The 24,168-nt window shown below is 40.3% G+C and overlaps 1 protein-coding gene across 1 annotated transcript in view; it reads left to right on the forward strand.

Annotated features, from left to right (window-relative positions):
* Positions 1–24,168, forward strand: part of COL4A4 (collagen type IV alpha 4 chain) — a gene marked incomplete at its 5' end in the record, with an annotated part of 102,147 nt that overhangs the window by 54,992 nt on the left and 22,987 nt on the right. The window contains 13 exons of the mRNA XM_045560276.1: positions 1,428–1,611; positions 3,037–3,105; positions 5,159–5,266; positions 5,768–5,986; positions 7,806–7,967; positions 9,401–9,571; positions 10,157–10,300; positions 12,174–12,281; positions 13,138–13,319; positions 14,661–14,724; positions 17,263–17,337; positions 20,995–21,102; positions 21,669–21,776. Coding sequence (XP_045416232.1) covers positions 1,428–1,611; positions 3,037–3,105; positions 5,159–5,266; positions 5,768–5,986; positions 7,806–7,967; positions 9,401–9,571; positions 10,157–10,300; positions 12,174–12,281; positions 13,138–13,319; positions 14,661–14,724; positions 17,263–17,337; positions 20,995–21,102; positions 21,669–21,776 — 1,702 coding nt within the window. The remainder of the gene's footprint in view (positions 1–1,427; positions 1,612–3,036; positions 3,106–5,158; positions 5,267–5,767; positions 5,987–7,805; positions 7,968–9,400; positions 9,572–10,156; positions 10,301–12,173; positions 12,282–13,137; positions 13,320–14,660; positions 14,725–17,262; positions 17,338–20,994; positions 21,103–21,668; positions 21,777–24,168) is intronic.

Genomic DNA, 24,168 nt, shown 5'->3' on the forward strand with positions numbered 1-24,168 from the left:
GAAAGGATGAACTAGTGCAAATCCACCACATCGGCATATTAGCTGATGGAAAATCCTACCAATAAATGATATTTCTGCATATTTCAAACATGTTTTGAGTAGACACCATCGTGTAGGAAATGAAGGTCATAAGAAAAGAGTTGACATGACTCAGTGCTTAGGAACTTAAAATATCTTGGGCTTTTGAGGTATTTTTGAATGCTTACAAGGTCACAGAGACTGGGCTAGCTGTTTTTTTTGTTTTGTTTTTTTTTTTAGACGGTGTTTATAGCTTTCTGTTCTTTCTGCTGGTGTTAAGTATGAGAATGGTCTCTGCTTTAGGCACAGTAATCTTTGCTTAATTAATTCTTTCTCTATTTAGAAACCAATGTCACTGAGTGACAATTATCCTAATGTACTCATCTAATTGTGAAAAACCAATGTGTGCTATAGATCAAATTGGGGAATTTCTACCGCACCCACTCGGGGTCTTCCTAGGTTCATTGAAACAGTCCAGATCTGTAAGACTGTCATAGACCACATTTGGGCCACTCAGAAGGACAGCAGACGGGACCCTCCACTTGCCAGCAGGGCAGTATCAGGTGTTCCTTGCCTGTGCGAGTCCTTGCAGCTGTTCATTCAGCTGAGGTCCAAGAAGATTAGACCCACAGATAGCAGATGCGGGACCAGCCCCTGACTTGAAAGCCTCATTCCCCACAGGAGGTGTTATCTCCACGGCACAGCCTTTGGGGACCCCCCAAGGGACTTGCCAGTTATAGGAGCCACCACTCAGGGGAGCTCCCACGAGGGCTTCCCACAGGTCTTCACAGTCCTTCCACACCAAATGCAAATTTTGCAACCAAGGATCAATTTTACCATAAGCAATGTCGCCTAGCAATGTAGTTGATGGTCTAATTTTTTTCAGGTTTCCAGAGGAACAGAGCTAGACAGTTAAGGTCAAACTCTCATGCAGGAGGGGAAAGGATTTGTTAGCCCTTTACCCGCAGATGTGGAGGGTGGCAGGAGTCTATCCCTGTACCTTCTCATAAGAATGCAGGAAAACAATTCCAAATACATAAGAACTTACTCAGTTTGTAAGCCCACCACTTCCCTAGATTTACTTATTTCTATATTTTATTATATTTGATACTAGAGAGTAGTTCTACATAAAATTTCTTATTCTGTATTTAAGGCATAACACACACATCACCTTCTGTATTTGAGGCCTCACACATATACCCATATCATATATATGTTTATAAAGATGTAAAATATGTATATAAAACATTAAGAGATATCCACGTTAATTATTTTAAGTTACTTTTGCTACTGAGTAACTGTCTCCTGGAATTATGGACTTTTTGCATATTTCTGTAACCTACAATGACTGTTTTGAATTCGTGGACTTTCAAAGATTGATACTTGACTCATGACACAAACATTCGCAGGGGGATCGTGAAGACTCAGCTCCAGGCAGTAAAGGACCTCCCGGACCACCGGGCCCCCCGGGCAGAGCAGGACGTGTGGGGCCCCCAGGACTGGGATTTCCTGGGCCACCAGGAGAAAGGGGTCCACCAGGAGCTCCAGGCCGCCCAGGTGTGAGGGGCCCTGATGGCCTGAAGGGTCAGAAAGGTAATTCTGAATGTTTTTGTAGCAGAATGTCAAGTGAAATCATGGAAGCTAAAGTGAGTCTCTTCTGGGCAGAGTTGTTATGGGTACGGTGCAGCAGCTAAATAAAATTCCACCTAGGTGCTGTTCAAATCTCCCAGCTTGTAAAACAAAAGCATTACAGCACAATCAATATTTTTAAACAATCGTTAAAATGCTAAGATATCTTTGGTGCTTTATTTGTTTGGCATATCAAAATTGCATCTCATTCATTTCTCAGCATGAATTTATACAATCTTACTGTATTAAAATTAAATATATGTATACATAATATATATGTATTCAAAGCACATATCGATTTTTTATTATCTTTGGAGATAATGAAGTGTATTTTAATAAAACCTCCCCTAGTATTCCATTTAAAATGTCATTGTCCATAAAAAACCATTTGTAACCATTCTAGGGAGAAAACAAAGAAGGTATTTTAAATATATTTGACAGATATGAATTTCAAACAATAAATGACTTTTAGGATTATATCTGAAAACTTTTAAGAAGATGGCAAAAAAGGTTTGAGTTTTTTCTTTTATGATATATAGACATACCTTGGGCTACATTATTAATTGCAAAGTTTTAGAATAAAATAATATCTTTGATTCTTGTTTTGACAACACAGAAAAGCAAATACCTTGGTATTTGATAAGGTATAAGTTCATGGTTTAGAACCTAGCAAAATCTAATATCAATTTTTATTCATCTCATATGTTTTTGATTTGAGAGCATATAAAGTTATATACATTTGAGATATTATTTCTATTCATAAAAGAGGAACACTAAATTTTAAAAGAGGATGGGAACTCAGAGGCACAAACTTTGGAGTCTTATTTTCCTCACCTGTTAAAATAGGGGGTGACAATAAATACATTACTGAGTCATTAGAACAATGAGAGAGTAGATTTGAAGCACCTGACCCAGGGCAGGGCCTCAAGAAATGGTAGCTGCTATTAATATCTGGCCCAGTCTCTTCATTTGCATAATTTCCCCACGTCCAAACTATGAGCCAAATCTTCTGAACTCAGCATTGGACACTTGTTGCTATTTTATGATTTATCAAAGCTTCTGATTCTGTTATGTTGGATATGCATGTAATAGATCTCTATGGGCCTACAGATACATTATTTTTTTCTAGGTTATTGAAACTGATACCTTTTGGAATCAGTATTTTTCTTCATTATGTTTATGACTCCTTTGACAGTTGAAATTAAGATTTCAGGACAAATCTAGAAATTCAGTATAAAAGTAGTTTAAGTGATCTAATGATACTTGGGAATCTTCCTTTCAATTCTGTATACACTATATGGAAAAATATCTTGAGCAAGTTGTTATTGAGACTCACATTGCATTGGGCTGTCAGTTATGTGAATGCAACTTTTTTTTTTTCCATTGCAGGTGACATAATTTCCTGTAATGTAACCTATCCCGGAAGGCCAGGCCTGCCAGGTTTTGATGGACCTCCAGGTATTATCAATGAAAAGTTACTGTCTTCTCTACCTCCCAGGGTAAAACAACTGACAAGGCGGATAAACCAATAGCCAATCCTCAGACAACTATTAATAGTTAGGGTATTTTCAAAGTTATTATAAGGTTTTGAGGGACTATGGGATTAGGGGAAAACAGACTTTGTAGCAATTCACAGTTGGGCCTCTAGTCTACTGGTTTGAGTACACTCCAGATAGGCTTTTACAATCTTTGTGTAACAAAATTTACTTTGACTTGATCATGTATCAATTAAAATGTTTGTTCCTTGAAAGTTTGTTTTGTTTTGTTTTGTCTGAGACAGAGTCTTGCTCTGTCACCCCAGCTAGAGTGCAGTGGCATTATCCTAGCTCACTACAACCTCATACTCCAGGGCTCAAACGATCGTCCTGCCTCAGCTGCTGAGCAGCTGGGACTACAGGCGTGCGCCACCTCACCTGGCTATTTTTTTTTTTTTTAGTTTTGGTAGAGATGGGGATCTTGCTCTTGCTGAGGCTGGTCTTGAACTCCTTACCTCAAGCAATCCTTGCCTCAGCCTCCCACGGTGCTAGGATTACAGGTGTGAGCCCCCATGCCCAGCCGGCTCCTTGAAAGTTTTAAAATTATGTCTTCCTTCTTTTCCTGTGCCCCAAGAGTGAAAAATGATCAGTTACTTAATTATCATAAGTTTTATTTTATTCTACCTTGCAAGATAACCAACTTATGACCAGAAACATTCCAAAAAATGCCCGCACTTCCTTGCAACAGCTTTGTTTGAATTAATTACTTTTTTTAGATGAATTAAACTCAAAATCGATATAAAGGATTTTGCCTAATTATTTTTTTATTTCTTCAGAGTTCACTTAAATTGACTTATTAAGCACAAGGATGGCTATTAAAGGTGACCTTTCTTGTCCCACGTAGCTACAAAAAATATTTAAAGGTTGAATGACGAATGACTCTCCATTACCCTCTCTAACCATTAAATTTCATGGCAAAAATGTTGCGTAAACAACCTCAAACTGTCAGTGGGCTACAACAGCAAACATTTATTTTCTCTCAAATGAGTCTGCAGGTTGGTTGGGGTTAAGCTTATTTAATATGTTTTCCATTCGTTTGCTTGGTCCCTGGCTCCAGGTTAGGTTCGGGGCTGTGGCATGCATCTCATTGCAGGGCTCTTCTCATGGGATTGCAGAGATGTAAGAGGGCTCTTCATCTCTGTTCAGCTCCCAGGCTCCCTTCACACGCTGATTGGATCATGGTCATCAGTATCCCATTGGCCAAGGCAAATCACATGACCAGGTCAAAGGGTGAAGATGGACACTCCTCACAGTGCAAGACAATGGCAGGAGTGTGGAAGCATAAATCTGTATCAGTGGAGTGAAGAAGTGCTGGTTGACTAATTGAATGTTTATTTTCACTTTTATTGGGACCTGGTCATAGATGGATTAAAAAAAAAGTTTGATTATTTTCAGCAGCTGTAGCCTTGAGAGAAGTGAATACTCCAACTTTAAGTTGGCAGTTGGATCTTATTCAATGTCCACGATTTATGCATTTTAGCCGAGATAACGCCTAATAGGAAATCACAGAAGGTTTAAAATAAAATCTCAATTCCTTTTGCAGGTGCTTTTTGCCAATACTTCATTTAAAAGCAAATGTAGTAAGATGCAGGGAAATAGATTTTTGCCTTTAATCTGTTGCTTTCTCATCAGAGTAGACACTGGCCACCACCCCTGTCCTCCTATAAGGACGGACTATGCTTGCATATTTGTGTTTGAGACCTAGCATGGGAAGATAGCAAAAAAGTCGTCTGAATAGTCATGTAAGTTCCAAAGGCTGTCAGGAAGAATCCTTTACAGTATAGTTTCTTAACAAAAACACTCTCTATAAAACTTACTGGGAGCATAGGATCCATAAAATGATTTTGTAAGCCAGGATAGGCAACATCTTCACTTCCATAAAGTAGAAATATTCTAAAAGGACTTAAATAGACTTTAAAAAAAAAATCTCATTTTGTTATTTGATTTGTGTTTTATTGAGTCTGTTTATCGTTTAGGTCCAAAGGGATTTCCAGGTCCTTGGGGTGCTCCTGGGCCGAGGGGTTCGGATGGGCACAAAGGGCGGCGTGGCAAACCAGGAACATCAGAGATACTGGGTCCGCCTGGTAAATGAAGTGTTTTTTCTGCTTTGGGAGTGTCTAGCACAAACTTTTGAATATTTCAAAAAACGATGACTTTAGTAAGGAAGTGGCCCAGGGATCTCTACCTAATGGGGAAATGGTTTTTCCTGATGCATTAGACCTTTAGCTGTATTGTGATAACCTTTAGATTATGATAATTTTATAACATGCCAGGGTTCCTTCCAGCTTGAAGCGTGAATTATATGCTATTATTTGTCTATTGTGCTGTTGAACCTGCTCAGTCCAGCCAGAATGTTTGCCAGAGAATGAAAACAATTAGAGGAACATTATTGGCTTCTAGGAAACAGAAAGTTACAATTTATCTCCTATAAAAGGTAGAAAAAAACATTACCTATTAAGCTACTCCTAATTTTACTAAGTACCCCTGTATTTTTTGGAACTGTGTTTTTATCAAATTAATAGTCATATCCATTGGTTCTATACTTGTACATATAATAATTTAAAATATTTTTTGTTGTTAAACAGGTTTTCATGGTGACGTGGGAGATCCAGGTTTTGGAGGTGAAAGGGGGTCCTCCCCTATTGGGCCCCCAGGCCCTCCCGGGTCACCTGGAATGAATGGCCAGAAAGGAATCCCAGGAGACCCTGCATTCGGTCACCCAGGACCCCCTGGAAAGAGGGGTCTTTCAGGAGTGCCAGGGACAAAAGGATCCAAAGGTGGTCTAGGACGCCCAGGGGCTGAAGGTATGAAGGCTCTTTTGGTCCGTAAAGCCCACTTAGTTTTAGAACAGGTCACTGAGAATGTTTACACTATCTTGCTTTACGTGTGTAGAATATAAAAATTTCACCCAAGTGTTTCCCCTCATATAGGGGCACTGGTTACATTTCAGATAATCTGAATCCCCACTGTTGCCTTTGCATTTATCGGTCTGTCTGCTTTTGTGTTAGTGCCACAAAACGCCAAGAGCAGGGACTTTATAACCTGTTCACTGCTGTCGCCAGGTTGAAGATGGAGAGGACAGATTGTGGGAGGGAGAGAAGTGCAGCTCAGAGGCCGAGGCAGTGTGGGCTGGGGTCCGAGAAGGCTCCGTGGGAGAGCTGGGCACGAGCTGAGCCCTGGTGGGCAAGCTGTCTTTGGACAGGTGACAGGGTAGAGGGACCTTCATTCCAGCTGGGATAGCAGGCAGGGTAGCAACATCCCAATGTGGGAAGATGGCTGGTTACTGACACTGATTCATGCCCTTTTCTGAAATCACTAAGGATTCTTCAGGATCCACAGTGGAGTTTTTCAGATTTTAATATACTTAAAAATAACCCTGGGGACAAGGGAAGGGTATCATTAAAATGATAGTCTTTAGGACCCTAGTCTCAGGAATTCTGATTCTTTACATATGCGGTGGGGCCAGCATTATGAATGTCAATGAGCCCCTGGGTGATGGTGATCAAGATGTGACCGCAGACAGGTTGTTTGCAAACACTGTCCTGGCTCTTTGCTAACGGTGGATGAGCCAGTATTTATTAGGTATCGGCTGGGGTACCTTAGCACAGGGGACATGGAGGGGAGGAGGGGAATTAGCCACTATCTTTGCTCTCAAGGAGCTTGCATGGTAGTTTGTAGGTCAAAATATTCATGTAAAAAGAAACAATTAGTTAGAAAGCAACAAGATAATACATTATGTGAGTCAGTAAAAATAATTTTGACCTAGTAAACCCACTATCTCACTTGTGAAAAATGTATCTAAGGGAAGTGTTCAACCGAAGAAGGTTACAGATATGAAAATACTCTTGTAGTATTATCCACAGCAGAGGTAATAATTGGAAACAGCAAAGAGAGTTAAGTAACACACACACACACACACACACACACACACACGCACGCACACACGCACACATGCATACACTCAAAAGAATACTATTCAACTATTAGCAATTAACATCATATTTGTAAAGACTACAACCAAATGGAAAACATTTGCAGATTAATTTGCCATCTGAAGTAACCCAAAATCTGAATGTGCACTGTGATTACAATTTTTTAAATGTAAACATATGGACCAAAATACAAAGAAAACATAGGGAAATAAAATAGACTTTGGGTTAGGGTGTGAAATTATGGCTGATTTATTTTTCTTCCTGAAGATTATGACACTGTCTCTCCAATAAATAGAAATTTGAGAGTGCAAGTGACAAAATCTCTTATAAAATGCAAATTCATACAGTGTGAGCTGGTTTGTAAGTATTGTAGAAATTTGGCATAAAGTCTGCTGCAAAGCTAGAGGTTAATTAAAATCAGGAAGAGCCAAGTGGTTTCTTATTTGCATAGGCAACTTCTTTGTAGCCCACATAACCTTATCCAGTAACTCACTTAGCAATGTGTGGTTTTTCCACTCATTTGGTGCTCACTACATCTATGGTAAGACAATGCATTCAGAGACTTAACCCATTTGAGCACTATTCAGGATCAAGATGTTAACTTCCAGTACTGAGATGCATGAACAATTTGTTGTAGGCCATCTGTATAGTTTTGTGCCATGAATGTCATGGATACATTGTATCATTTCAGGGGCAGCTGGTGTTCCTGGATTCCCAGGTCTTAAAGGTCCCCAAGGCAGAGAGGGGAGTCCTGGGTTTCCAGGTATCCCAGGTCCACCTGGCCATTCCTGTGAAAGAGGTGCCCCAGGGATACCAGGGCAACCAGGACGCCCAGGGGCTCGAGGTAGTCCAGGTAAGTGTCAACAGCTGTCAAACCATGAAAGCTCTGGGGTTTGCCCTCCTTACAAATCAATAAGCTCTCCTCTTGCTTTTTTATGGATGTTGGCAGAAGCAAGAGTCCTGAGTCAGAGACAGAGAACTTTATTACTCATGAGTTTCATGCTGGTTTGCATCATTGCCTCATGTCACCCAAGTCCCATGGGGCCATGTAAGTGGAGCTAGCTGGACATCACACACACAGTGGGTTGCATCATCCCAGAGGAGCCCTGAGCCTGGGAGCTACCACTTTATAGTAGCCTGCGAGAAAGCCTGCTTTTTGTGTTGGGGGAAGTTCTATATCATCTGTCAAGGTTGCTTGCTGCAAACACAACCTTGAGAAATTGCCCAGGTAAAGAGCATCAGGACCTTGCATGCTTGGCATACCCAGCGAGACACATGGGAGCATGAGAGGCCCATGAAGCCGTGTCTCCCAACACAAGCTGCTGAGGGGCTGTCTTAGTCCATTCGGGCTGCTGTAACAAGATCCCTTAGACTGGGTAATTCATAGCAACAGAAAGTTATTTTTCACATTTAGGAGGCTGGAAAGTCCAAGAGCCAAGGCGGCAGCAGATTTGGTGTCTGCTGAGGACTTGTTCCTCCTAAATGTCACCTTCTGTCCTCACGTGGCAGAAGGGGCGAACAGCTCTTTCATCCCTCTTTTATAAGGTCATTAATCTTATTCATAATCCCACTTATAAAGGTCCCACCTGTTAATACTACCACATTGGTGGTTAAGTTTCAATATATGAATTCTGAGGGGACACTTCAGACCATAGGGTCTACTTCCAACATGATCTTCATTCCACCATTCAGATAGTCGACTCTGTTGTTGAAATTTTATTGCTTTTATCCAAATGAAGAAGTACGCCCACTTGAGAAATTAGAACAAGTCTGGGGCAAAACTTGCCCCCACAGCCGTATTTGCAGCGCCAGTGACACCAGGTGATGTTGCTCCGGTTTCCACAATTCTCTCACCACACGTGATGGCCCGACAGAAGTTCACTGGGCCGGAGCTTCAGGAAGCACCTGGGAAGTTTTCTTCTATTAGTCCCCCCACCCCTCCCCACACACGAGTAAATACAAATAAAAGTTTTGTTATTCATCCCTATTTTTCATTTAAAAATGCTTCATAATCCTTGAAACACAACTCAAGAACATAGAAAAAAAAATCTTCATAATCTTCATTCATCCCTACTGGGAAATATTTATTCAACTGATCTGCCCTTTTTATAGCATCCGGAAAAATGTATTCTTAGACTGATGGCAAGTTGCTACTGTTATTTTAGCTGATAAATACTGTTTTACTTTTGTTTAACACATCCCTGAAGCTACCGCGAGTGCTCTTTTCCTGCCTGTGTGAAGTGGTGTCGAGCCTCCACACACTGCTGTCACTGTGGTTTGTCTCAGGTGCCCCGGGTTGGAAAGGACAGCCGGGAGACATGGGGCCCCCTGGACCGGCTGGAATGAAGGGTCTCCCTGGACTCCCGGGACTGACAGGGGCAGGTGGACTCGCGGGGCCCCCAGGAATCCCAGGCCCCGTTGGGGATGACGGACTCCCTGGTCTTCCGGGCCCGAAGGGTAGGTAGTGCTTCTCCGTTATTTCCTCCCATTTTATCAACCTGGAATCCACTGCCGAGTGAAGCCTGTTGCCATGACTGTACTAATAGAGATTATTGTTGTCTGACTTTGTCCTTCCCTTCACGACATCTTCCTTCTTGTCCTCTGTGTTGCTGTTTCCAGTGGCAGAATGGTTTGGTGATTAGTAGGAAAAGGGGGTTGAGGGTGTTCGGTCCACAGAACCCATAAACACTTCAGCTCAGAGGACCAGGTAGCACCAATAAAGTCCTTGGGTCTGGGGTAATGCATTTCACTTTGTGTGCCCCCCCTCCTCAGCCCCACTCCTGTCCTCTGAAAGCATTTTGGGATCAGGACGCAGACACATCAGCGCCTCGCTTCAGGCCTGCAGGGTAGGAAACTGAGGACTGGGCAGCAGAGCACAGCTACTAAATGTGGTGAGGTTGACAGCTGTTGTTTACTTTCAATGCAAACTCAGAGTTAGGTGGGAGTTTGCCTCTCTGAGTGAACTACAAGGAACCTCGAAGATACAAATAACAGACTGCCCTTGAAATGTTTTCCTAAAAATTCATGTTCCCATTTCACCAGGACTCCGGGGGCTGCCTGGTTTCCAGGGTTTTCCAGGAGAGAGAGGAAAGCCTGGTGCGGACGGACAAGCTGGCAGAAAGGGAGAACTCGGAGAGGAGGGCTATCCTGGCCTCCCGGGAGACCAGGGAGTGAGAGGCGCCAAAGGTAAGTAACTGCACAGCGATGCAACACGCCTCTGTTTCCAGTGTTTGATCGATCAGAACCTATAAACATCTCCCCAGAATAAAGTGGGACTATTCTGCAGCTTGGATTCCTTTTCCTTTTAGTTATATGATGTTTGTTTTAGAATTTTAAACAAAGTTAATTTTCCTTACCTCTCAATCTTATTATATATAACTATAGTAAATGAATTGTTTTATTAATAGAAAAAATTAACGAGCAGTACTTACTTAATGCATTGACTCATAGCTTTTGGGTTTCAGAGAACTTTCTCTCCTGTTAGGAAGTGAGTACAAGCAGGGCTTCTGTCCCCCGAACTCTGTTTCAATTAGAACAGGGGCTGGTAAACTTTTTCTATAAAAAGCCTGATAACCGTTTCGGGCTCGGCAGGCCATCTGGTCTCTGTCACAACCAGTCACCTTGGCTTTTGTAGCATGAAAGGAGCCATAGACAACTCATAAATAAACATAAAATTAAAAATTTCAACAAAATTTATTTATGAATACTAAAATTTGAATTCCATATAATTTTCATGTCATCAAATATTGTCTGGTTTTGAGTTTCCCTCCAACCATTTAAAAGTGTAAAAACCACTCGTATCTCATGGGCTGTACAAAAACTGGCAGCAGGAGGGATCCGGCCTGTGGGCTGTAGTTCGCAACCTCTGAACTACAGGGAATCAATTTCCGTCTGGGCCATGAATTGAGTTTCCCCCAAGCTTCATTTAAAGGAAGAGTTTTCATTACTATAAAAAATAGAAGTTTCAAGACCACTACTTTAGATGTTCCGTGGCCATCCCTGCTAAATGCTTGCTTTCAGCCCTCAGCCCTGAGGCTGATTTAGGTGAAGGTAACATTTCATTTCCAGTGTTGAGAAGAAATGCTTGACAATTTCTAGAAACAAGCATTTTGTCTGTAAAGCCTTTTGGGCAAATAGCCTCATATTTAATTCAAATTACCTTTTCTTCTTATTCGATTGATTCTACTATTATTTTTTGTTTTATTAGCTTGTAAATTATTTATGTACAATCAAAGAATAAAAGAGTCACTCTTTGTTAGCTTAGATAAGTGATGTTTGCTGTGTTATTATGCTACTAGACAATTACCCCACTAAAAATTAAAAATTGGATTAATGCCAGTGATGCGCTAGTAACCCAGTTCTTTGAAATCTAAAAAAAAAAAAAAAAAGCCGTGTTTGTAATGTTTGCTGATTGCTGTGGTATAAACACTCCTACCATGGCATAAATACCCTCACCATGGCTGATTTAAAGTTACCAAGGTTAGTGACTGGCTCACACAATTCTAGAATTGTTAAGAATCAGCTCTGGCCGAGCTGGAATGAACCTATTGCAACACACTGCTACAGCTGGTCAGTGTTTATGAAATCAGGCAGAGTCGCCCTTCCTACCTTTTGGAAGTCTCTGTGTGGGGAACCATGTTGAGATAAGTGTAAGGAAGGGAAGGAGAGGGTGGTAAGGAGGGGAAGGTATGGAACTGGAAATGTGAGATGGGCCATTGAAGTTTTGCAGGATAAGGAGACATTTTTGTAGACTGGAACTTTTCAAACCTGTCTTAACTTACTGAAGGCTCTGCCCAGTTTGGTTGAATGTAGCAAACATTCACCAAGCACTCACGGAACACCAGGCTTTGTGGCTGGACAAGAGGGAACAGGAATGTAAAAGGCATGGTCCTTCCTCTAGGAAATCAGTCGATGATCTTGACGTTGTGCGATCTGTAAACATAAATACAGCTTAGGAGATCAAATGGGGATTTGTAAACTGGACATGAAGTGTGAGAACAGACGAATTCCGTGCGTGGCTCTGCTGTTTGTTTTGTTCTCACATAATTAATATCTACAGGAGTGAGGGGACCTCCCGGAGATGAAGGGGAGATGGCTATCATTTCCAAAAAGGGGAAACCCGGGGAAACTGGACCTCCCGGAGCTGATGGTCTCCCGGGACAAAGAGGTAAACAGTTACGATGTTTATGTCTATCAAGTTACATTGACATCTTTTCAGATCATTCCAGCAAGCGTATGTGTTAGGCAACTTTCCTAACACTAAGATTAGGAAAGGTCATTTTTAGATGTAAATGAACCATTAATAAACCTTGTGGTACATTTTTTTTTTTTTTTTTTGCTTTTCTGTGCTAAAACTTAGCTGAAGTTTATGTGTGTTTATAGATTTGGATATTCCAAACTAGGATCAACCTGAGCTGTACATAAAATACTGGCTCCAGGTTTGAAGTATGTTTTTGGTAGGTGGTTTAACAGTGAATAGCACAGTGTCCAAAGTCATTTTGACCAGTGTCTCCCCAGCTTCAGTGTGCGTGTGAATCCCCTCAGGGTCACGTGAAGCAGCAGGTCTGGGCAGCCACAGGTGCCCCTGTGCCCTGCCGCTGGTCCACGGCAACATGGCATGGCGAGGATTTTGACAACCACACTTGTGGGTTTCCCCGCAAGTTCAGACTTAATCTGCAGGCGGCCTGGGTTCTTATCTTAGCTCTCCCCTAAGTTAGTTGTCAGGGGACAAATGTTTTGACTTCTCTGGGCAAGTTTTTCCTCATTTGTAAGATGAATGCGTGGAAGCAAGTGCTCCCATATGCTTCCTCCGGCCACTGATGGTTCTGAATATATTCATGGGCAGCTTCCTTCACAGCGCGGTCGCTCAAGCCAGAGACCGTTGTGAAGCAGCTGAGAGCAGGAATCGGGATTCCCGATACCTTTGGTTTCATCTCCTAAAAGTAGGACCAAGTTCCTCGGCCCGCCTGTTGCCTAGCTGGAGATTTCAGCAAAGTGGTTAGTAACACTCCCAACCTCGTCAGGTGACAAAGGAAGTCCCGGTATGCAAGGAAGAAGAGGAGAGCCGGGAAGGCCTGGACCACCTGGATTCCACAGGGGGGAACCTGGCAGACATGGGCAGCCAGGGCCTCCCGGCCCCCCAGGTCCCCCAGGCTCACCTGGGATAAGAGGGATCACTGGTTTTCCGGGATTTCCAGGTGACCAGGTAAGGGGCTACTGCTTGTGAGGGAAGAAATAATAAAACCTTTCTGCTATTAGGATGTCCATGAGGCATCATAATTTGTGTGTATAGCATTGCCCTTTCACTGACTGTTACAATGCAAGGGTAGCACAGGGGAAGAAGGGAGTCTTCTAGAAGGTCATGATGTAACCAAAGTTCCTGACTAGTGCTCATGCCCGGTCCCCTAACATGGATGACTGCATCGTAATCCACATACCCCAGCCTGGCTTACACAACTCGGTACAGACTTGCTTCATGTCTGCTGGTTTACTGGAATGAAAAGTAATCCTGAAAAATCACTCAAATTCTGTTTTCTAAGCCTTCCTATCCAATTTCAGATATCACAGGTTTTTTAAAAAAATCATTATGGGTACATAACAGTTGTATGTCTTTATAGGGTAAATGTGCTGTTTTGATACAGGCATACAATGCAATTTAATCAAATCAGGGCAATTGGGGTCTCCATCACCTCAGGCATTTATCATTTCTTCGTGTTAGGAACATTCCAGTTTTATTCTTTTAGCTACTTTAAAGTATACCCTAACTTATTGTTCATTACAGTCACTTTGTTGTGCTATCAAATTTGTTCATTCTATCTAACTATCTAATTACATTTTTATGCCCAGTAACCATCTCTATTTTATCCGCCCCTCCCCACTACCTTTCCCAACCTCTGGTGACCATCATTCTATCCTCTGTCTCCATGAGCTCAATTGTGTTTAATATTTAGCTCCCACGTATGAGTGAGAACATGTGAGATTTGTCTTTCTGTGCTTGGCTTATTTCACTTAATGTAATGTTCTCCAATTCCATCCACAAATATCATAGATTTTGCTTTAAATGTATTTGGTCTTCACAATCATGAGTAAAATACCCCTTGAGAAGCCAGGAGGTATTAATACAATTAAGGTAGTAGCCTACATTATACTTCTAGAAAATGTATAATATAATGCACTATCCATCTTTTGGAATAAAATGGATTTCTAAAGTCTTTACTATGATATGACTTCTAATAATATTTTATTTAGTATCAACTTGTTCATTCAAAATTTTAAATTCAAGTAATGTAATACAATTACTATTTTGAAACCAAGTATGGAGAATGGGGTGCTACCTGTTGCTACTGATAGCTCTAATTCTGGAGTTTTATCAACTTTTAAAAACTAGACATGTATAGCAGGATGCTTGCAATGTATTTGAATTTTCATTACCACTGCAAATTCTAAAAACCAAATTGGTTACAGAAAGTTATAACTGGATCATGTCATGCATATGCCATTTGTATCTGAAATCTGATTAAAGTCTTCTGTTTCATTAAATTGTCAGGGTGAGCCAGGTTCTCCAGGCCCCCCTGGATTTTCAGGAATTGATGGAGCAAGAGGACTTAAAGGTATGGTTTGGAAATATAGCAGCCATCTGTCAAATGTATAGTCCTGGGTGTTTGTAACATTGTGAGCAGACATCTTTTGCACGACAAGCAAAGTGCACCAAACAAAGTGGACATCCAAGGGGCTCTTCTTAGACTCTACTAGACAGTCAAATACTCAAGACCCATTTGGTCCACATTTGTTACTCAGATCCAGGGGTTCCAGATAGAAAACAGCATGCCTGCAGGTACATCAGGTCTTCGTCCTCAGTGAGAGTCCTAGCAGCCATCCATGGAGTGGCCACAGCCCCTCAAGTAATAGCTCTGATGCAAGGAGACTTGAACCACATTGGTGGGCTGTGTCCACTTGGCTTGGAAACTCCATGTCCCACAGGAGCCTGTAGCACTTCTAAGGACTCCATAGGTATAGATTTTAGAGTCCCAGTTACAAGAATCACAGGACACAGAGGCCAAAGCCATGACTTCCCACCTGGTGTTAAGAGTTCACTTAAGAATTCCCAAGCCAGATGTCATTTACAATTGCCTTATTTTTACCATAGGCCAGATCCTAAACATTTTTAGCTTTGTGGGCTATATGATCTCAGTCACAGCTACTCAATTGTGTTGTTGTAGCATGAAAGCAGCCATAGACAATATAACCAAAGTGGTGTGGCTGTGTTCCAATAAAACTTTATTTATAAAATAGGCTGCAGACTGTCTTGTACCAAAACAATGTTGTTGCCTTACAACACAACTGATAGTCTAACCTTATCAGGTTTTCAGGGAAACAGAAATAGAAAGTTAACCCAAGGTCAAAAATGTCCTCAGAAAAAGAAAAGTTTCATTAACACTTTATCCAGACAGACAAACAAACAAACATCAGAATATATTAAATTGCAATATTTTCATAAAACTTTCAATATTTTCACTATCTTGATATAACATTGGGTTAATATTTTTCTTCAAATCTACTTTAAAAGGATTCACCTTTTTAACCTTAGCCTTAACTACACTGTCTATTAATTCATAGGTTTAATGTGCAGTTACACTTTATTTTAATATAAATTAAAATAAATAACTTTAAAATATAGAATACTAATCAATGAACCACCTAAAATCCTCTCATTTACAACTTTGAGAGACATTCTATAAATAATATGATAATTGCTGTAAGAAACATTAACTGTGCATGCTCATTTATTCAGAAAGAATAATCTCGATGTCTTCTTCAGAAATGGTTGCAAAGAGAGAAGTTTTATATTTGATTTTGATATTTTATAGCTTCAGGGTTCAGAAATTACTCTTCTTCTGCTTACTTATAAATTTATTGTAGTCTCTTTACCTTTCTTTCACAGTACAAACCTACCTCTTCTCATTTCCTTCATACTTGTATTGGGCCATGTTTTCAAGGAGTTGAAATGCACTCAAGGTCCCTGGAGTCAGATGTCTCATGAAGCCCACAGATAGGAGACAGTTCTGCCAGACCATAAGGCTACAGGGACCTAGCCCTTGGCAAACCGTGGTTTCTTTCTGTTTCCCATGGTCTTTTTTTACTTGCCTGTCTACCAGCTGGCTTCATCACTCTCTATTCAGTATCTTCTCTGGATATTTCTGGATGTTTGAGTTGCACTCCAACATGTTCTACATCATGGCAACTCATGATAATCCTTTTGATTTCTGCCCCAATAGCCGAGGGCCTCAAATTCTCACTTTTTTGTTCCAACTTCTCAAGGGAAGACTGGCTGGCCTGGAATGGACCAAATTCCCACCCCTCAATCAATTAGCCCTGATAATGGGTAGGATCAGGTGGGAGAGATGCCTCCACAAAGTGCAGGTGGGACCCCCTTAGAAGCAAGTGTTAGTGGGCAGGTGCCGTAAGACAGGCCTAATGCACCTTTCCTGTTCTCTTGTAACCCCATCAGCTGACTTGTCCTCTCCTCCCACTCCATTTTGAGTCTTTCACTTGAAACTGGCTCCCAACTATACTGTGGGTCCTTGTGTCTCAAGCATTATGCAGCAGTGTCCAACAGCTTTGTGGGACTATGGGAGTCACTGCCTACAGTGACTTTCAAATGTGCCATTGCTTGTGAGGTGATCAAAGAAGTACGCCTTTGTGATTTTATTTTTATAAGGACACCGAGTTGAGCTTCCTTATAAGAGAGCTTGAAATGCAACTGCAGCAGCTGAAACAGTGACAGTTTCTACTTTTTCTTTCTAAAACATAACATAAGGATATAGTCACTCAGTGCCAGGTAATTTCTTAAATGGAAACCTAAATTTGAATTTTTTTTAGGGACTTAAATACTCAAACTTATCAAAACTTATATTTCCTTATGATTGTTGTAAACTATAAAATTGTGTGTTATGTATATGCACATTATGTTTAAATCACTTCTTGCATCTATATTTCTTTCTATTTGTCTTTGTTTAAGAAAAAGAGAATTAAGAAATACTTTCCTGAAGTGTTTGAAGATAGACTATAAAGACAAATATTATGAAAGTTATTAAGTAACTTGTATGAGACCCAATTAAATTTTCTTACATGCATTTTATCACTTACAGGAAACAAAGGTGACCCTGCCAGTCAATTTGGTCCACCTGGTCCAAAGGGTGAGCCAGGTGGCCCTGGATGTCAAGGTATAGCTGCATCTTTTTCTTATTAAAGCAAAAAATAGTTTAGTTTGAAAAATAGAACAATTACTTTTATCCTTCTAGCTGGCAATGATTTTTTCAGTATTTTCTTCCCCCTTTGCACATTAAGATATATATCAAAGGATTATGTATAAACACTGCCATGGCATCGCTGGCCTAGAAGAACACCAGGATCATACACCAGAGAGTCTCAATTTTTTCCATCATGGTTCATGTAACTGATGATGTTGACACAACAATAAACTCCCTGAGGCATGCCCAGATTTAGACAAAGTCAAAAAGGAATATCACAAGCAATTAAAATTTGGACTACTCTCTATAATTTAAAATGATACATTAACAATAACCACTCACACTGAATACAGCCACAAGTTGTCATTCCGGCCCTTTCTTTCTACTGAGAAAAGCATATGCAAATGTAAATGAGGCATGCCATTGTTGAGCTATCGCTGAATTTACTCTAATTTACTAAAAACCAAATCAAGCAAACATAATACCTCATCACCAACAAGAAAGCTAAGTTGTTCAAAACAACCGTATTTTGTTTATCAAGAGCAGTTAACAGAATCCTTCAGAATGAATTGTGATGTACCATTGAGTTCTTGCCAACAGTTGAGGCCACGACTAGCTGCATTAGATGACCCACGGCAGAAGAGAGGCGCTGGTGTTCCGTGCTTCACAGGGAAAGGGAAATCATTTGAGTTTAAGCCAACAGAACGGGACCCTAGAGGGGAAAACAGTCTAAGGCCTTTTTGCTGTACTGCTTTGCACTCATATGTGTTTCTCTTTCAAAAAATGTTGGAAGTATAAATTGGTACTCCCTTTCTGGACCCTAGGGAAACATGCATCGATATTTAACATATGCATATCCTTTGACTTAGGAATTCCACTCCTAGAAATTTATCTAGAGCCTATACTCAGACAAGTGTACTGGATGTAGGCACAGGGACATTCATTGCATGGATAGAACAAGTGTCCATGCGCAGCTGACTGGTTCAACTCGTTATGGCCAAGAGCATTCAGCTGATAGTGGTCAGGTTAGAAGCCAGGTTTGTATTTAGATGGGTCTCTTGTAAATTAGAGTACCACATACTAGTGCTTTTGTGCATTACCTTAAAATTCCTTGTGGCAATAGCCACGTTTCATTTCATATAACAGAAAGAATATCTGAGCAGAACTATTACGAAAAATTTTATTTTCTTTGTTTTTATACCATAAGATTGCCAAAATGGAAGTCTAACAGAACAACAAGCTAGTACAGTGGCAAAAACTTCCTTTTCCACCACTTTCCTATGGGTCTTTTACCTCTGACATGGACAAACATATTTAGATAGAATAATATTTTGACTGAATGTATAACTGAAGAGTACGTTTGATGGGAAAAATAGTTTTGAGGTCAGCCTTATGGGAGTTCATAACAAATACCAAAGTGAGGAGTCTCAGGCAAACACAGTGGCTCAAAGTCAACCGCCATTGTCACTGTGTGCTTGTGATCTTGGGCAAGTTGAGTATCTTTTCTGACCTCAGATTCCTCACCCGTAAACTGGCCCTATGCATATTGTAGGGTTATTCTGAGGATCAGATGAGATACCTTGAAAGGAATTTGTAAACTGAAAATTACTATACAAATGTAAAGTACAATCAGCAGCAGCAGCAGCAGCACATTAAGACATTTTTCCACACTCACTGGTATTTTTATGTAAACCCTGAAGATACTAAGATTTTATAAGCTCAAAGTAATCCAAAGTGAGGGCCTTTGATGTCACCTAGTATTTTAAGTTAGAAATCATAAACCTGAGTTATTTTACACTCAGTCTAACTTTTTCAGAAACTTTGCCTAATTTGTCTCGTCTGTGGTTTTCACCATTGAAATTTTTCCCTTTCCCATATGCCATGGTTTCAGAGTAGAAAGTTTTAAATTATGTTATATGTTATTCACCAGCATAGAGTTTACTTAAATGTGTATTTTCATTGACTGGAAAAAGCTACATGGAATCTGAATGAGCCTCACAGGAAGGCACAGGTCTGCAGCTTGTCTTGGGATTATATACAGTTTTGCTGGGTGCAGTCCCGCCCACTCTGCCGTCAATTCAGAGGGAAAATATAGCACAGATTGACTCAGAAGTCCTGTTCTTAACACAACCCCACATTTGGGAGACAGGGTTTTTTTTTTAATGCTTCTGTGTTTCCATTTGGAGATGAGAATAATGCTGTCTTACCTTTACTGTGGGAAGGGTTTCAGTATAAATAAATAAAATAACACATAGTGAGGCTGATAGATGTTAAATTCCATCGGGAAAGAGGTATGGTGGAGATAGGCTGGTTTCATGTGTATGGTGGTAAATAATGATTACAAGTCCCTACCATGGCTTTGCACATACCAGAGCCATGTCTTTTATTTGCGTTCAACCAGTGATTTTCAGCACAGACCATTGGTTTATCCTATAACATAAGTAATTCATGTAAATAAATTGTAAATAAATAAATTGTAAATAAATACATGGGGAAATAGTCTTCTCTAGTAATAAAAGAAATGTAGTTTAAAGGTTTTGAAATATCATTTATCTTTACTAAATTAGCAAGAACACAAGCCAACAAACTAAAAGTCCTCAGTAAGAACATGGCAGCTCGTGCAGTGGTGATCACTGAGCCGTGGGTGGCTCACATACAGTGCTGTGAGTCGGTGCCACACTCACTGCAAACCATTTTGCAACCTGTATCCAGGACCAAATGTTGAATGGTCTGTTCTAGAAGATTAGAGAAGAACTGAACTTTTCTCTTCAGCAAGTCATTGTTATGAGAAAGGGACTGTTTTAGCTTTTTAAAAATCTAAGAAACATATCCATTAGATTGCAGTGGATGATTCTGGAATGGAAACTAATGTGGACACACCAACTGCAAAGGACATTAAGGGGACACCTGGGGAAATTCAAGTATGGAATGAGCATTGGATGATGTTAAGGATGGCTATTAATTTTCTTGGCTGTGATAATGTTATTTCAGCAACACAGAAAAATGTTCTTATTTTTCAGACTTACCTCCTGAAGTATTTAGGAATGGAATTCCATGATGACTGTGATTTACTTTAAAATACTTCACATTTAAAAATTCATTAAAAATCAAAGTATGCTATTTACCTAGAAATTCTATTCCTAGGACTTTTCCCTAATGGAATAATTTAATAGGAGAAAAAAATTGATTAAAGATGTATAAAGATCATGATGCATAACAGCAAAAAGCTAGAAATAACTTGAATGGCCAGTAGTAGAAGAAAGTTAGATTAATTAATTTAAGATTGACTCAGTAAATTAACAGCCAGTCACCTAAAAATGATAATTAAGAAAACTATGATAAACTTGGAAAATTACTTATGACACAATACTAATTTTAAAAATCAGAATATACAATTGTGGGTGTTACTTGCATGTGTGTACATAGGGAAGATTGTGTTAAGGTGGTGGGATTATGGGCATTTTATTTTTGAGTGTTCCTTAACGCTATCTTCCTTTTCAATGGAAACTATCTGAATATAAGAAAGTAAAACATAGGGAAGAATAGTGAGGGCTGAATTTGGTGATTTTGTAGATTCACTGTCTCAAAGCGCAATATGCAACTACTCACATGTTTGACCTTCCTCTTTAGGACACTTTGGAGCCCCCGGAGAGCAGGGCCTGCCTGGTGTTCAAGGGCCCAGAGGACCACCCGGAAGGCCAGGACTGCCCGGCTCCTCTGGACCACCAGGGTGTCCAGGTACCTTGAAAGGAAGTCTGGAAACTTCCTGAGCACTCCTTTCTCTCTTGGTGGATCAGAAAGAGCCAGTCTTTACTTAGATGTAGGTTCAGAGCATGACTTTGGACAGGTCGCTTAAACTTACCTGCCCCTCACCCATAAAGCTAGTCCTGTCTCACTGGGTGTCATGAGTGACTGGGAATAAGCTAAGACAGCAGCTGTAAAGTGCCTCCCATGGGTAGCCCTTTCTGTTTCACCTGCCGTTCAGGACGCCGGCATTTTTGTTCTCCTGCAGATGTAAAACAGATGCAACACTTACAGCGCAGGATTTGAATGGATCCTTTTCCTGCTGATTCAGAAAAAAAGGGAAAGTTTTAAATTACGATCGGTAACTTCATTCATTCAGAAGTGTATTTTCTCATCCTGAATTTAAGTGTATTTTTCTCCCTCGAGCTAAGAGCTGTGGAAAGGAAAAGTAATGAAGCAATGTTCCTAGTTACTCAGATATTGAGAACATAGATGTCTTTCCCAGTGAAAGTAACTCATTTATCATCTGGGTATCTTCAAAACCTCCCTGTCATCCTCAGGTGATCAGGGGATGCCTGGGCTGAATGGACGTCCAGGAGAAATGGGGGACCCTGGGCCAAGGGGTCCCCAGGGGGACCCAGGGATGCCAGGTTCTCCAGGAATACAAGGTAAGTCAAAAGGAAGCTTGTCCCATCCGCAGATCCAGCCCAACAAGGGCAAATTCATGGTGCCTTTCCTGTACCTGTGAGTGACACTGCTCTTGGCTATGCCATGGTGGGTGTCCCAGGGGTGCCATTGGCCTCTTCCTACCCTTCCTCACCCAGGGCTCAGGCGGTACCTTCTAGCCTCCTGACCGGCCTTCCACTGGGGACTATCCAGAATGGTGGCATTACCGTCTCATTTCTGAGGGCATTTATCCAGTGCTTTTTGTGATGTTCAGGCCTATTCGTTTATTCCCTTCACAGATGGTTAAGGTTCCTTTATGTTCTAGATTCTGTGGTAGGAGCAGGGTGCACAGGTTTGAAGAAACTAGACATGATTCTTGCACTCATGGAGCTCGCAATCTGAAAGGACAGACAGACATGAAAAATATATATGGAAATAAATGTATATTTACAATGGGATAAGTGGAAGAAAGATAAAGGAATAAGATGCTACAAATAAGAGTAATTAGTATTTATTATCTTTGCTAAATAAAGAATAATGTTTTTCTGGTTGACTTACTTGGCCTTTAAAGGTAATATTGAATTGTTTGTAAGTCTGGTTATGATATAATATAATACTTGTTATTAACACATCCTCATGTGTTAATATTATTCATTTATAATATTTATCCCTCTTCAGTCCATTTCTTCCATTTTAGAAAAAGTACTTTTTCCATGGGTACTCTGTGTATACCTCTAGCATAGCACTTATATTATGTCATATTTGTTTGTCTAGAGGTCTTTCTCACCAAATAGAATATGATTTTTTAATAAGCAAGGACCTTTTAAATATCCTTGGCACCCAGCAGATACCTAAGAAGTGTATTGGTTGGTGGTATGAATAAATTAATAAATGAATGACTAGACAAATAGAAGCATGAGCAACTGAGCTAGTAGCTATGAGGTTGAGGTCTTCACCTCAACCACAGTTGATGGTTCAAGCCTTACTTGGTAGAGTCCTGTAACCAGGCTCTCTCTGTCCCTTCTGTTCTCCATTCTCCTTCTGCCTGCCTTTTCTCATTGACTCATACGTATACTACATTTTGGTTAAATGAAAAGTATGTTATCTCAGAAGAGTCGGAAACCCCTTTTTCAGGGATTAATCATTTTATTGTTTTGAAAATCCAAATTCTATTTTCCCACACTTTCTCCTCTTCACTCATCAAATAGCTTTGAAATAATTCCAGTTTTTCAGCAAGTTGTAGCATGGTGTGTATCCCTTGGTGCAGTTCTGCAGCGGGGGAAGCCATTTATTTTGAAGAGGTGGTACACTCATGTATTTCCAACACAACACCAGATAGCTTTGTACTATTCTCCATTTTCATTGACACTATTAGTAATGTGAAGTTCAGTGATTCATGATACATTTGGAGTTTCAAGCAAAATGATCAAAAGTGTCTCTGGTGATTGTGGCCATTTCCTGTCTCTGACAATCTCTGTAGCCCTCATGGACTATTCTTTGATACTTTATTTGTCTCTGGGAGACAAAGTTGGTAAAGAGCCAAAGAAAACCTCTGCCATTATTAACCACACTTACTGCATTTCCACTTCTTCCTACCCTCCTTGTTTAGTAAAACAGCAAGGATTTTCAAGTGTGTTGGTGCCATAACAGTATACAAAATGACAAGGCTCATGCTACTATTGTTGGTTCTTCTTTCCCCCGAATTAGTTTGCATTTATCACATAATATCAGTATGACATGCTATTAAAAAGCTAATAGCTAATGAATTTGACCCCTAACAAAACCACTCAAAAATTAATCTCCAACTGCATCATAATTCTGTGCTGTGAAGTAGTGTGTTAAAAAGAGAAGGTGAAGAAATAAATGTATCAACCCACATTTTCATACCACTTACAGACAGATGTTGCAGTTGTGCTTCCTCGCCATAGAGTGACACTGTTTCACTGCACACAGCCCAGTGAACAACCAGTCTTTAAAAAAACAAAACAACTAAATACATTCCTAAAAATCAAAATGTCTGCAGTATAAATCCATTGTGCAGTTTATCATGCTGATATAAAAATGAACCACACTCCAGCAGAAACACTTTGAACTGAGAAACTAAATATTTGAAGTATGTTCTAAATAAGTCAAGGGGACTGATTATCTTGTTTGAACAAACCAGCTGCTGAACTCAAAGTTGTTTGCTCTGCTAGAACAAGCCATATGGATCTTGAGTCCTGCCTTGTGTTCAATTAAATTTCAACTTTAACTTAAACATATGCTAAAAATGGCTTGATTCCTAGATTTAAATGTTTAAGTACATATGTCCTCTTAAAGGAAAATACCCAAGTTGTAGTTGGGCATTAATATACGATTGGAATAATGGAAACCTAATGAAAATTATCTTTAGCA

Source organism: Lemur catta, chromosome 8, assembly GCF_020740605.2.
Source record: "Lemur catta isolate mLemCat1 chromosome 8, mLemCat1.pri, whole genome shotgun sequence".
Taxonomy (NCBI): Eukaryota; Metazoa; Chordata; class Mammalia; order Primates; family Lemuridae; genus Lemur; species Lemur catta.